The sequence below is a fragment of the Mustela putorius genome, unplaced genomic scaffold, assembly GCF_011764305.1.
Source record: "Mustela putorius furo isolate JIRA1106 unplaced genomic scaffold, ASM1176430v1.1 tig00003898_pilon_pilon_pilon, whole genome shotgun sequence".
Taxonomy (NCBI): domain Eukaryota; kingdom Metazoa; phylum Chordata; class Mammalia; order Carnivora; family Mustelidae; genus Mustela; species Mustela putorius.
In genome coordinates, this window is record NW_025422047.1 from 31,701,051 (window position 1) to 31,716,418 (window position 15,368).

Here is a 15,368-nt window from a genome sequence, read left to right on the forward strand (position 1 = left end):
TGACCTCATCAATCCAGGTTGTTGTGGTATCAATAATTTGTTCCTTTTTATCGTTGTTTAATATTCTGTGATCTGAATGTACCAGTTTGTTTAACTCTTCATCTATTGAAGGACATCTGGATTGTTTCCAGATTTTGGCTATTATGAATAAACATAACTAGTTAAACATTTGAGCACAAGTTTTTATGTAAACATAGTCTTCATTTCTCTGGGATAAATGCCCAGAAATACAATAACTCAGTCGTGTGGTAGTTGCATATTTAGTTTTACAAGAAACTGCCAAACTGTTTTCTGGAGTGGCTGTATCATTTTAAATTCCCACCAGTGATATACGAATGATTCAGTGTCTCAGCATTTGGTGTTATTACTATTTTTTTAGCCATTCTGATAGATGTGTGGTGACACCTCATTGGGTTATAGTTTGCATTTCCCTGATGGCTAATAATGTTGGATATCTTTTCATATGCTTGTATATCATGTATGTCTTCTTTAGTGCAAGGTGTTAGGCATTCTTTTGTTTTGTTTTGTTTTGTTTTTAAGTAAACTCCATCATCATTGTGGAGCTGGAATTCAGGACCCCAAGATCAAGATTCACATTCTCTGCCAACAGAACCAGCCAGGTGCCCCAAAAGGACTTTGTTCATGTTTTATTTGGATAGTTTGCTTTTTTTTAGCTGTTGAGTTTTGAGAGTTCTTTGTGTTCTAGAAACTTCTTTGTTGAGTATGTGGTTTGCAGGTATTATCTCCCAGTCTGTAACTTTTCTTTTTCGTCTTTTTAACAGGGCCTTTCATAAAGCAGTTTTAATTTTGATAAAGTCCAATTTATCAATTTTTCCTTTTATAGACAGTGTCTAGATACCAAGTCTAAGAACTCTGTATAGCCTGTCATGACGATTTTTCTCCTAGGTTTTTTTCCTAAAACTATATAGCTGTTTAATATTTGAGTCCATGGTCCATTTTGATTGAATTTTTTATATAAGGTATGAGATTTAAATAGAGGTTTATTATTTACTTTGAATGTCCAATTGCTTCAGCACCATTTGTTAAAAAGTTTATCTTTCCTTGGCATATTTGTGTGGGTCTGTTTCTGGGTCATATGTTCTGTTCTGTTGATCTATGTGCCCATCCCTCTACCAATATCTCAGAATTTAGATTACATTAGCTCTATAATAGGGCTTAAGATGAAGTAGACTGATTCTTCCCCCTTTATTTTTTTTTTCAAAATTGGTTTAGCTATTCTTCTTCGCCTTACCATAAAAGTTTATAATAATCCTGTCTATATATCTACCAAAATATCTTGCTGGGATTTTGATAGGAATTGCTTTAAAAACCCACATTTCAATTTGGAGAGATTTGACATTTTTACTGTCTAGAGTCTTCCAATCCATGATCATGGATGGTATTGTTCTGTTCTTCCATGTGCTTGCTGATTTTCTGACTAGGTCATTTGCCAGTTGTTGAAAGAGGAGTATTGAAGTCTCCAGCTGTAATTGTGGATTCATCTATTTCACCTTTACATTCTATCTGCTTTCTTTTCACATTTTTGCAGCTCTGTTGTTAATATCAATGTAACCCCTCTGTATTTGCTTTGATGAATAGTTTGCAATAGTTTGCATAAGATTTAACTTATTCCATCCTTTAACTTTCCACCAGCCTATATTAGTATATGTGAAATGAGTTTCTTTTAGATAATATTAGCTGGGTCATGTGTTTTTACCCACTCTACCAGCCTTTTTTTTTTTTTTTAAGATTTTATTTATTTATTTGACACAGAGAGAGGGATCACAAGTAGGCGGAACAGCAGGCAGAGAGAATGGGGAAAGCAGGCTCCCCACCAAGCAGAGAGCCCAATGTGTTGCTCCATCCCAGGACCCTGGGATCATGACCTGAGCCAAAGGCAGAGGCTTAACCCACTGAGCCACCCCGGCGCCTCTACCAGGCTCTTTTAATTGGTATATTAAAATCCTTTATATTTTGGGGCACCTGGGTGGGTTGGATGGTTGAGTGAGTGTCTCTGCCTTTTGCTCAGGTCATGATCTCCACATCCTGGGATTGAGCCCCACGTCAGGCTCCCAGCTCAGCGGGGAGCTTGGTCTTCCCTTGCTTGTGCTCTCTTTGTCTCTCAAGTAAATAAATAAAATCTTAAAAAAATATATTTCATGGGCTCCTGGGTGGCTCAGTGGGTTAAGCCGCTGCCTTCGGCTCGGGTCATGATCTCAGGGTCCTGGGATCTAGCCCTGCATCGGGCTCTCTGCTCAGCAGGGAGCCTGCTTCCTCCTCTCTCTCTCTGCCTGCCTCTCTGCCTACTTGTGATCTCTGTCAGATAAATAAATAAAATCTTTAAAATATATATATATATATTTCATGTTAGTATTGAAATGTTAAGATTTATACCTGCCATTTTATTTTTTGTTTTATTTTTCTTGCCTTCCTATGGGCTATGTGAACTTTTTATAGAATTCCACTTTGGTGTACTTATAGTGGGTTTTTTATTTTATTTTTTAATCTATAGTATTTTTTTAGTGTATCTCTTTGTATAGCATTTTTCATGGCTTCTCCAGATACTATATGTATGTATGTATACACACACACACACAAAATATCAGTCTGCTGGTGTCATCATTGAAACAAGTTTTCTGTCTTGCCAGGTGGCCTCTTTCCTGGTCCTTTGGCTAGAAAAACGGGCCTTTCTTGGGCTCTTTTTGTCTGTACCCATGGACATTTCTGGATTTCTGGCTTCTTTAGCTCCAAGTCTAGGATATATGAGGCAAAAAGAAAATCCAGGGAACACACTGCCATGTCATTCATCATGCCCCCAGGTCCCTAGCCAATCTGCTTTTTTCTCTCTACCTTTCACAGTCTTTTTTTTTAATTTCTCAAAAAAAATTTTTTTTTTGCTTTATGGGGAAAATAGGCATAAATCTCATTTTATACTGTAATTTTTAAAAATTTTATTTTTAAGCAATCTTCACAGCCAACATGGAGCTAAAATTAACAACCCTAAGATCAAGAGTTGCCTGCTCCACCAACTGAGCCAGCCAGCCACCCCTGTGCTGAATTTTATATCTTAAATGTGTTTGGAAACATTTTGATTTGGGGGAACATCAAACTTTCAAAGTCTTTCTGTGTATGTTTTGTATAATGGCTAGGGGTTTTTGTTGTAATTAGTGGCAGAGGTAGGAAAAGTAGATCTACTCCCATCTTCCTAGAAGTGGAACTCCCTCCCAGTTTTATTTTTGATCTAATGTAGAATTAAGGTAAATTTTCTTTTTCTTTACTGTTCTGAGTATACCTCTGACTCTGACCCAGCCCACTAGATCCAGCCTTGGAATTTACCCTAGAAGTCTGCTCACAGCTAGACTCTTACAGAGTTTCAGGCCAGTACTCTACTCTGTATACACATCTTTCTTTCCTGTGTCTTTCACTTACACTCCTTTGTTTGCATTGTTTCAGATAGAGAGCTGGTAGAGACCTCTAAACCACAAGATGGTGCCCCAGAGCAGTTCAAGCTAATCCTTTTCTGTTCTTCTCTGGCCCTTATTTTTAACTTAATATTAGCAAACTCAAGGCTGTTTATCTAAAGCAGCATATGGCTCTGAAGACCCAACTGTGTTTTTCTTTAAGCCACGTCTTTCCGGTTGCATGAAAATTTAAGCAATCATTAAAAAAAAAGTTATTGTTTGAATTTTTTTTTCCTATCTTTCATTTGGTGAGAATTCATATGGAAAATTTTAAAAGTAATTGTCATTCCTCTTAGTGAATCAAGTTGCCATTTTGTAATTGGGCTCACTGAAAATAATCCTAAAGGAAAGGAATATTATAGGGGTGCCTGGGTGGCTCACTCAGCTAAGCAGTTAAGCATCTGACTTCCTCTCAGGTCATGATCTCAGGGTTCTAGGATCTAGGATGGAGCCCTGCATCTACCTCCGCACTCAGCAGGAGTCTGCATGTCACTCCCATGTTCTCTCACTCTTTGCCTCTCCCCCTCCCCCTCCTCATGCTGTCTCTCTCTCAAATAAATAAAATCTTTTAAAAAAGAAAGAATGTTATGTGTGCATTCTGAAGGAGATGCACCTCTCTGAATGTCTTTTGAGGTATTTGAATCAGAGAGCCAAACTTCCTTACAGTATAGATGTTTGCTTTTGATTACTAGCCTAACTTTATTTTTTAATTTTTTAAATATTATTTATTTATTTGACAGAGAGAGACACAGCGAGAGAAGGAACACAAGCAGACAAGCAGTGGGAGTGGGAGAGGGAGAAGCAGGGTTCCCACCGAGCAGGGAGCCCAATGTGGGGCTTGAACCCAGGACCCTGGGATCATGACCCGAGCTGAAGGCAGCTACCCAGGCGCCCTAGCCTAACTTTTTAGATGATGGCTTAAAGATTATATGAAAATGTATGGTTATTCCACTGGTAGATACATGTGAACAGTCTTCAGGTGGTAGGGTATGAGTGGTTGCTGCTTTGTCTTTCTTCTGGTCTGTATTTTTCAAGTTTCGATAATGAGCAACTTTTATGATAGATAAAAATAGATGTTGAATATATTCGTCAGCTAAGCAGAAAATATCTATTAGCCATCTAACAAATGTAGATTCAGCATATATTTTTTCCTAGCCTTAATAGGCTCGCTAAAGACAGGGACCAGGTCTTTTTTTTTTTTTTTCTTTTTTTTTTGAGATTTTATGTAAGAGAGAGAGAGAGCAAGGGGACTGGTGAGCAGAGACAGAGGGGGAACCAGATTTCCTGCTGAGCAGGGAGCCTGATGTAGGGCTCCCTCCTAGGACCCCTGGGATCGTGACCTGACCAAAGGCAGACTCCTACCCAACTGAGCCACACAGGTGCCCCAGGGACCAGGTCTTTCAAAATTTTGTAAGCTAAGATACCTACCATGTGCCTTATACGTAGAGAGACCTGGGAAACAACTGTTGAATGAACATAGAAGCCACTATTCCTACCTTTGAAGGAAGGAATTCTGTATTACTGGTTATAAAGCTTTGGCTTTAGAGGCCTTACACTGGTCTTGATACATTTTTCTGCTTAAGTATTAGCACACATTCATTGGGCAAGTTGTGTCCACTCTGTCTTAATTCTAGAACTAACAATTAGGGATAATAAAAACAACTACAGTTTCCTAAAATAATAAGATTAGTAATGGAGTAGGATAGATGATATAAATCCAAAGCATCAAACAGTAATATTAAAAATTTGACCCTAACTAAATTTATTCTTAGACTGTTAGAGAGTCTACACAGATGTAATATATAATTTGTGCTAAAGCAATGTTTAACAACTGACCAAATAAATGAATGAAGTTTTATTGATTAAAGAATTTTAAATAATATCCTAAAAAGCTTGAGAAGAAGTTAAGAGTTAAGGGAAGCTGGATTAAAATCAGTGCTTTTTATGGATGCCTGGGTGGCTTAGTCGGTTAATCGTCTGCCTTCAGCTCAGGTCATGTTCCCCAAGTCTGAGGATAGAGCCCCACATCAGGCTTGCTGCTGAGTGGGGAGCCTGCTTCTCCCTTTCCCTTTGCCTCTACTTTTGCCTGACAGAGAGACAGATCTCTCTGTCAAATAAATAAATAAAATCCTTTTAAAATAATAATAATAAAATCAGTGCCTTTTCCAACCAAGACTCAAGAATATTAATGATTTCTTCAGTGACTTTCAATTCCTGATTTCATAGGCTTAGAAACTGTTATAAAGAACTTCTGTATTTCTGATACAATATTAATAACTTAATTTTTCATTAACTTTTATTTTACTTAGTAATATCCATTTATAGCTTAGTTTAGTAAGTTGTAAATAAAAGTAATCTATGGACTTCTTATGAAAGATTGAATATAAGCAAGCTTACCAAGTTACTAGATTTGTTAAAAATCCAGACTTTTGAGAGGCAATTATGTGCACACAAGATGGGTGGGAAGTAGAGAAAATGGGAGTAAATTCACTGAAAAGGAGCTAGAGAATAGAAATTGACTGATCTTTGAGTGGAAAAAAAGGATTTCAGTGAAAGATAGCAGTCTCACCAGAATCATGGCATAGAAAAGTTGGCTGTGAAAAGACACAATCTAGTCCAGGCATATACAAACTGTATAAAAAGAGAGAGAGAGAGAGAGAACCCTTTATTCAAGTGGAAACTTATGCAGAATATGATATAAATATACAAAAGCTGAGATATTTTGGTTGAAACAGGGTGGAGACTAAAATGCATCCTCCTTGAATCTCCCTCTGTCTATCCCAGTGGACTCTGTCGTACGCACTTGAAAAACAATTCATCCTGTCTCTGCTTAGAAATACCCCCTAGACCCACTGAAATGTAGCCTGACTAGTAGGCAGGTGGTAGACATTTATTTGTAATAAGGAAACCTTTTCTTCAGGCTTACAAAGATAGAAAATTATTTTAAGGAACGTTTTTTGACCCCTTACCAGAAAAGAGTGTTTTACCATTGAGACTAGCAGCTGGAGGAGCTACTCCACTTTGAGAGTCTTCCCTTGACTGTCTTTGTGTTTTCTAGCTCTTGGATGTGGTCTCCCAACTAGCCAAGCAGAATCTGCAGCTGCTGGTCCTGGGCCGAAAGCACATGCTAACACAGCACTCCAGGTGGAGAAAGGATGAGATGAAGAAGGTGCAGCAGCAAGCCAGCTGCTTCTTTGCCGACAACATGTAAGTACTGAAGGTACTAGGTGAATTACCCTAGGCCCAAGTCATCTGCTTGGTAGTTACCTATTTTCGCCATTTTTAAAGTACATGTGTATGAATCCAAAAAAGGATTTGAGGCAGCTTACAAAAAATACACTTCCTACAGCAGGATACATTTAAATAGATGAGGAAATCAGGATAAAGGAGAACTAGGAGGAAGATAAAGTCAGAAGTAAGAGGAGTACACAGAATGCATGCTATAAGGTCCTACAAAGATCATTCAACAGATATTTTATATAAATGAGCACCTTCAGTGTTCTTGGAAAACAGCGGTTGTTCAGGAAGTCCCTGCCCCTTCTTGGGACTTAACATAAACAGGTAAACAAATAAAAAGATAATGTAATTCTAGGCAGTGGTTAATGTTAAGAAGACAGTATAGCAGAGTAAATAGGTAAGAAAGGATGAGGTAGGGGTGGGTCAGAGGGTAGTAGATGGGGTGGTCAGGAATAGCCTTTGGGAGAGGACAGATACAAAGAGAGGGAGTCACTTGAGAAAATAGGAGGGTGGATGGAAGAACATACCAAGCCGAGGGAATGGCAGGTGTTCAAAAAGCCAGGGAGCCAGGAGTGTGTTTGGCATGTTGGAAGACAGCAAACAGACCAGTGCAGATGAGCTGTAGCAGTGGAAAGAAAAGTGGTAGGTTCCAAGGTCAGGGAAAAGGCAGGGACCACAGTACAGAAGACCTTGTGGGCTCTGGCAGGCAAGCAGAGAACGTGAATTTTATTCTAACTATAGAGGGAATGCTGCCGTGAGTGAGTGTCTCAAGAAGCCAAAGGAACATGCTAAATAAGGTCAGTGACAAAATGGTACAGTGTCCATAAAGAAGAAAGCATCAGCTCTGGAGGGGCACAGATCCTCAACAGTACATGTAAAGTTTTAAAATGCACATAGTTTTGGGGCGCCTGGGTGGCTCAGTGGGTTAAAGCCTCTGCCTTCGGCTCAGGTCATGATCCCAGAATCCTGGGATCGAGCCCCCCATCCGGCTCTCTGCTCAGTGGGGAGCCTGCTTCCTCCTCTCTCTCTGCCTGCCCCTCTGCCTACTTAGGCTCTCTTTCTCTCTCTGTGTCAAATAAATAAATAAATAAAATCTTTAAAAAAAAAATAAAATGCACATAGTTTTACATCTGATTTATGTGGTGACAAAAGTTTATTTCTAACCTTGCATGGATAATGTGTGTCCCTCAGCTGATCTAGGTTTCATTATACTGAATGTGATAGCTTCAGGATTTGTCAGTATTCCCCAAGTTCTTTGTTCCTAAAAGGGTAAAATGGCTCCCAGTACATGGAGCAGGAGGCTAAGCCCTCATTCAGATCCCAAACCAATCCCTTTTATCTTTAGGTAAGCCCTTTTCCATACTCCAGAAAGGGTTGCTTCTCTGTCTCCCAAGAGCAGAAGACAACAATAATGTCCTTCACACCCTCGCTTTAGGCAACAGTGGGTAGACATGAGGAACACAGGCTTTAAATGGCCTGCCCAGTTTCTGAGCATGGCCCTGCCACCTCCCATCTGGGAACGTATTTCCCATCTCTGGGTCTTCCCCATATGTAACCCCTACAGGGTTATTGTGAAGATTAAATGAGAGAATACCTGTAAATAATATATATAAAACTGTGGCAGGGCACCAAGTACATGAATCATATTTGTAGTGCTGTTATCATCACTATTCTTTTTCTTAGATGGAGGAATTGGATAAATGCAGTGGTAAAACCAAGGCCCTTGATGGAAATTGGTCTAATGCCTGGCTTGGGACTTGTATTTATTATGTCCTTTCAGGTGACTTTCTATGGTTTGGATTTGAATATCTAAGTTTTTAACTTTAATTCTGTTTTCCACTAACATGCCAAAGAAGTCTTTTCAGACATATACTCCAGAGAACAGCATAGTAAATCCCCATGTAACTGTCACCCAGCTCCAATGATTACCATCATTTTTCTCATCTCGTCCCATATAACCCCTTGCATTTTTTTTTCTCTTCCTCTCTCTTTTTCCTAGAGATTTTTAAGGCAGATAGATTCCAGTCATTTATCGTTTCATTTGAAAAAGTTTGTTATAAAATAAACATCAAATGGTCCCACTCTGGGTCATTTGGATCAAGGCATAAGACCTAGCCCATGCTGCAGTCCGAGTCTCCTGAGCCAAGGCAACCCCTGCTGTTCTCACAGCACACCTCCTCCAGTGCGAAGTGCTGAGCTTGAGGGTCCGTTAGAGAGTCTGAGTCACAGTCTGTTCTCAAAGTAGGAGATGCCTTCGGGTGTGGATCTGGGTGACTTCCCAGAAGCTGCTATGAGATACCAGTTTTAGCTTTAAGGCAGCCCATTATTTTTGGTAGCTTTGCTGCAGGGAAGTGTCATCCTGTCCTACTAATATTATGAACATTTTTTGCATTTGAGTGAGGAAAGGGAAAGGAAGTAAGGGCGTGCTCTCTGGTGACTAAGGCAAATGGGCACAACACCCGGGGCATCCAGAGAACAAAGTTTGGAATGTGAAGAGATAATTATTGTTAGAATTTCCCAATCTAGCCAAATTGAGCATTTGCATTCCCTTCCCCTTAGCTTTCCATTTTTTGTTCTAGATAGTGCTTTCTACTAACAAAAGACTTGGAGGTGGTTGGTTTATAAGCATCACTGGGATTATGTCACTTAAGAATAAGAGCACTGGGATACCTGGGTGGCTCAATGGGTTAAGCATCTGCCTTCAGCTCAGATCATGATATCCCAGGGTCCTGGGCTCCTCCTTTGCAGGGGTAAGGGGTGTTTCTTGCTCATCAGGGAGTTTGCTTGTCCCTCTCCCTCTGCCCCCATCCAGCTTGTGCACTCACTCTCTGTCTCTCATATAAATAACTAAATAATATCTAAAAAAAAAAAAAAAGAAAGAAAGAATGCAGAGTACCTCTGAGGAAAGCAGAATAAGAAGTAAGAATCATGGTTAAGAATGGTATCCTCTGCCTCCCTGGGGCTGTGCTTGATTGTCTTCTTTCTCCTGCCTGGCTCAGCTCAGAGGATGATCCGTTCCTTCTGTATGCCACACTACACTCGGGGAACCACTGCAAGTTCATCACAAAAGATCTGATGCGGGACCACAAGGCCTGTCTGCGTAATGCCAAGACCCAGCGTCTCTTCTTCAAGTGGCAGCAGGGACATCAGCTAGCAATTGTTAATAGGCTTACAAGATCAAAAATAACCTTTCAGGTTTGTTATCTGTTCTCCATATAATGTCAACAAAGGCTGGTATAGTCAAAGAATGTTGTGACTCATTGGAGGTTTTAATTGCTTGGTTTTTCTCAGCTTTAGGTTGGTACTTGGAATTAGCCAGTTCCTGGAAACAGAAAGTTTGCCAGGGCAAAAGTTTTCATAGATCAGCCCCACATTAATTGACATAGTGAAAACATCTGCAATGTCATCAGTTGTGACTTCAATTATGTCACGGATTATAACTTGTTTTTTATTTTCATACATGTTTTTTATTTTCCTGATACTTGCAGTAGCTGAACCTTCCTTATCCTTTATGCTTCATCATATTTCTGCTAAGCAACTCCTTTTTCCTGTTAATCCACTTCTGCAGCATGGTCTCAGCTGAGTTCTCCTTTGATTCTAGTTTAGATTCCTGCAAATTTAAGGAATGTCTCTGGGTGAAAGTGAAGGGAGAAAATCCAAAGGCAAGTTATTATAGAAAAATACACTAGTGAATGATAAATGTGGTCCAGTGGTCAAAAACATACAAAACAAAAGATCTATACAAATAATCAAGACTATAGGAAATGATACAGGATGACTGGCTTGGTTTTCTCAACAACAAAAAATTACAAGAATAGAGATGAAAAGTAAAGCTCTATTTAAAATTAAGAGATAATTTAGTAATAACCTAATTTCAACTGTTGTTCAAAAAAATCAACTGTAAAATATATGTATGCACATGTAATACTTGGGGAAATGTGACTAGTAGATATCTGATGGAAAGGAATTAACTCTTAAGTGTAATAATAGTATTGAATTTATATTTATAAAATGGATCTTATCTCTTAAAGGTACATATTGACTATTACAGAAGAAGTGATACAATATCTGAGATTTGCTTCATAGTAATCTTCGGGGGTGGTAGGATGAAATAAATTTAGCCATGTGTTGATAATGGTTGAAGCTGGGTGGTACCTGGGAGTTCATCATACCATTTCTCTACGTTTGCGTATATGAAATTTTTCTCTCACATGGAAAACTGATAAAGGCAAGTAAAGGGATACTATCACCTATAAATGTAATAATACTCCTACAGAGAATCTTTAACCTCAAAAATGAACTCACCCCCAAAAAAGGAACCCCTAATACTAGGGTTCATCTTCATAGAGCTAGTTGCTCTTGTTAAGTAAGAGAGAATAATCCTGAAGCAAACGAAAAGTTGTCAGAAAAGAAAGGGAAATGGCCAGGTAACCCCTCAGTGTTGTTCTCAATGTTTGGTTCCCTTTTAAATTCAACAGCATATCCCCAGTTACAACACAGTGGTGCAGACAACTGGAGACTCATGGCACATACCATATGATGAAGACACGGTGGAAAGATACACCTATGAAGTGCCAACCAAATGGCTGTGCCTTCACCGTAAGACGTAAAGACTCTACCCCATGCTGAACTAGTGTGTGGGTGCCCTCTGGTTGGCATCAGAGCTCTTCGGTCGATGCTTGTTCAGAGCAGTGCTCCTGCATGCACAGTGGCAGGAGCCACTTTGTCCTGTTTGGTCCCGTTGGTTTGCATGTCAACAAATTGACCTTTTTTGGATTAAATAAAACATAATATCTTTTCATAACCAGTTGCATTTGTTTTTGGAGACTGAATCCATACTTAGGGAACTCAAGGCAGAATGAAGCCTACATTCTGGTGGGCCAGCTACCCCATTTAACCTGGGCAACAAGTGCTTCCCATATCCATTTTGCTACTCCTCACCTCACGTTCCAAGTCCCCCAACAGCAGAATCGATGCATCGAGGCCTAGGCTGCTCATGTTGTTTCTAAACCCCTTCTCCCATTTCTGATATTATCTCATCCTGTACAGATTTTCTCCTACTCACACTGAATCACTTAATGTCCTCTGTGATAAACTGGCCAAGATATCAGAAGCTTATTGGCAACTTTTACTTACCACCCAATGATTTGAGTTGGAGGAAAAGGAGCAATTCATTCTCTTTAGCCTCTGGTCATTTGCTCTTCATTCTATAATGCCTTTTTCAGATTAGTTCAATGTTTTGTGAACACTATTAACTCTATTGCTCAGCATATGAGACTTCTTTAAAGGATGCAGATTTTTTTTTCATTTAATCAAGTTTGACTTAGTTTAACAAGTCATAACTTTTCATATTTGCCTCTGTTTTACCTACTTGCCAGCAAGCTTACACCTCACTGAACCTTGATTTTAACTGGAAATATTCATGTCCCAATACTTTATGTTCTTTACTCAGTCATACATACTTACTATATGGTTTAATATTCAGGAATAGGCCAAACCAATCTGTGGTGATAAAAATCACAATAGTAGTTTTCTGAGGCATGGGCTGGAACTTTCTGGAGGGTGATAGAAAGTTGTATATATTTATCTAGATGATGCTAACTTAGGTGTATGTGTATATTAGTCAAAATTTATCACACTAAATACTTAAAGTGGATGCATTTACATCAATATGTCAAAAAATGTTAACATTAAAAAGATAATTATCTAGGGATGCCTGAGTGGCTCAGTCAGTTGAGCTTCTGGCTCTTGGTTTGGGTTCAGGTCATGATCTCCTGGGTCATGGGATTGAGCCTTATGTCTGACTCCTCACTCAGCAGGGAGTCTGCTTAAAGATTCTGCCTCTCCTCCATATTTGCTTGCACATGCTCTGTCTCTTTAGAGCTCTATAAATAGATAAATTTTTTCTTAAGATTTTGTTTGAGAGAGAGAGAGAGACAGAGGAGAAGCAGGGAAAGCAGCAGAGGGAGAGGGAGAAGAAGACTCCTCCCTGAGCAGGGAGTCTGATGTGGGGCTAAATCCCAGGACCCTGGGAACAATGACCTGAGCCAAAGGCAGGCAGACAGTTAACTGGCTAAGTCACCCAGGTGCCCTAATAGATGAATCTTTTTTAAAAAGAATTATTTACATGAGATAAACAAGTAAATTACCTCATTTACATAAAGCCATATACACAATTGTTAAGTAGGGCATGTAGTATGCAGAGAGAGACTATCCAGGAAAAACCCAGGAGGGGATGTTTCATCTCCTTATCCATTTACTGGATCCTACACTGCTGCATACCTAGACAAAATAGCTCTCCAGGGAAGTGCTTAATAAATTGATAATACTGAAGATGCTAAGGGTCGGAAAATTCTCTTAATCCAATCTGGTTATCTTCTACATTTCACAAACTACATACTTAGAAAGCTGTACTTTCAGAGAATTAACCTTTTTCTAAAGGAACTATCCTAGTTTTAGGAAAAACATCTAAAGGCACCCAGTGGGAATGACTGGGAATATAGGAATATAGACCACTGAGATGAAATGGTGATATTTAGATTTAGGTATTCTTTAAGGCTGGGACATAAGCAGATCGAACTCTCAGTATAAGCAAAGGGACTTCCATTTAGAGATCTGCCTAGAGAAAGCTATAAAAAACAGTGAGATGAAAAAATACAAGAGAAAGCTGGTGCAGCCACTCTGGAAGGCAGCATGGAGGTTCCTCAAAAAGTTGAAAATAGAGCTACCCTATGACCCAGCAGTTGCACTATTGGGTATTTACCCTAAAGATACAAATGTAGGGATCTGAAGGGGCACGTGCACCCAAATGTGTATAGCAGCAATGTCCACATAGCCAAACTATGGAAAGAACTTAGATGTCCATCGACAGATGACTGGATAAAGTTGTGGTGTGTGTGTATATATATATATATAGTGTATATATATGTATATATACATACACACGCATGCGTGCACGATGGAATACTATGTAGCTATCAAAAATGAAATCTTGCCATTTGCAATGACATGGATGGAACTAGGGGGTATTATGCTGAGTGAAATAAGTCAATCAGAGAAAGACAAGTATCGTATGATCTCCCTGATATGAGGAATTTCAGGGGCAGGGCGGGGGATTTGGAGGTAGGGAAGGAAAAAATGAAACAAGATGGGATCTGCAGGGAGACAAACCATATGAGACTCTCAATCTCACAAAACAAACAGAGGGTTGGTGGGGGAGGGGGGATAGGGAGAGGAGGTTAGGTTATGGACATTGGGAAGAGTATGTGCTCTGGGGAGTGCTGTGAAATGTGTAAACCTGACGATTCACGGACCTGTACCCCTGGGGCTAATAATACATTATGTGTTAATAAAAATAATTAAAAACAAAAAATAAAATAAAATTCTATGTCCCACACTTAAAAAAAATAAAGAGAATACCAATGAGTAAATGCCATAAATCTTGAGAAATAATCTTTAATTTCTCTTAACATGTCTATTTCATGGTGTTTCATAATTCCCTAAAGCTCTCTGTTCTGAGGTTTGTTTTTTGTTGGCAGTATTCCACTCAGTGCTTCCACATACACCACATACACCACTTGCATTCAACTGGGAATTAAAATAAACAGGAAGACAATTATCTAGTCACTGATGGCAGCTAAAAATAGTTTGTGTTGCCACTAGATTGCTCACAGTACATTCTTATCAAATGGATTATTAAGGTAACCATGACGTGTTGTAAATAGCAGCTGTCATATGAAGGGTTTTTGGTAGTTTCTGACAATAAATGTGACATAAATTTCAACCACATTAAAATACTTATCCCTTGGGCGCCTGGGTGGCTCAGTTGGTTAACATCTGCCTTCAGCTCAGGTCAGTCCTGGGATTGAGCCTCTGTATCGGGCTCCCTGCTTGGTGGGGAACCTGTTTCACCCTCTCCCTCTGCCTGCCGCTCTGCCTACTTGTGCTCGCTCTCTCTTTCTCTGTCAAATAAATAAAATCTGTAAAATAAATAAATAAATAAAAATTACCCATATTCTCTTTGGTGTTAATTAAAATCCAGCCCACAAGACCAAATACTTGAGAAATCACTGCTAGAGACTGTCATTTCTAATGGTAGAGACAAATTCATTTTTAAAGAGACCAGTTCAGATTGCCCTTTCACTCTCAGCTGGACCACAACATTACTTGGTATCAAGTTTAGTTCACATCAAAATACTTAAAATCAATTATTAAAACAGATTTATTTTGCTTTCTATGACTACATTAGAACAGAGAATGCCAGTGCCCTAACAAGTGCCAATGGAATTCCCTGACAATTCTACTGTTCATTTGGCCATTTCAGGCAGGGCAGTGTCCCAGCCTGGGAGAAGAGAATGGGCCTCCACACCTCCATGAAATAGGTTCCTTTGAAAGTGGTTATGGCGGGTCTTCCCAAAGGTAAGATGTACTATATTACCAAGTTTTTTTTTAACCCCAAGATCAAGACGCGTGCTTTACCAACTGAGCCAGCCAGATGCCCCTATCACTAAGTCATTAAAAATAAAATATTCTTATAGTTTCTTCCTTTCTTTAGTGACCTTGTCTTAGAAGCCAAAGCTGCATTTTTTTCTATTCTCTGCTCCAAAGCTGAGCTATCTATTGCTACTAAGTTTTTACACATATATACATATATATATGCCTATTACATAT

At 39.2% G+C, this 15,368-nt stretch overlaps 2 protein-coding genes across 3 annotated transcripts in view; both read left to right on the forward strand.

Annotated features, from left to right (window-relative positions):
- The window catches only part of PRORP (protein only RNase P catalytic subunit), a 142,465-nt gene extending 130,963 nt beyond the window's left edge, over positions 1-11,502 (forward strand). For both annotated transcript variants that reach the window (XM_013046234.2, XM_045067820.1), the window contains 3 exons: positions 6,520-6,668; positions 9,698-9,893; positions 11,177-11,502. In XM_013046234.2, the coding sequence (XP_012901688.1) occupies positions 6,520-6,668; positions 9,698-9,893; positions 11,177-11,308 (477 nt within the window). In that variant the 3' untranslated portion in view covers positions 11,309-11,502. The remainder of the gene's footprint in view (positions 1-6,519; positions 6,669-9,697; positions 9,894-11,176) is intronic.
- Positions 11,503-15,042: 3,540 nt separating this feature from the next.
- Positions 15,043-15,368, forward strand: part of PSMA6 (proteasome 20S subunit alpha 6) — a 33,351-nt gene continuing 33,025 nt past the window's right edge. The window contains exon 1 of the mRNA XM_004773340.3: positions 15,043-15,116. Within this exon, the coding sequence (XP_004773397.1) occupies positions 15,098-15,116 (19 nt within the window). The 5' untranslated portion in view covers positions 15,043-15,097. The remainder of the gene's footprint in view (positions 15,117-15,368) is intronic.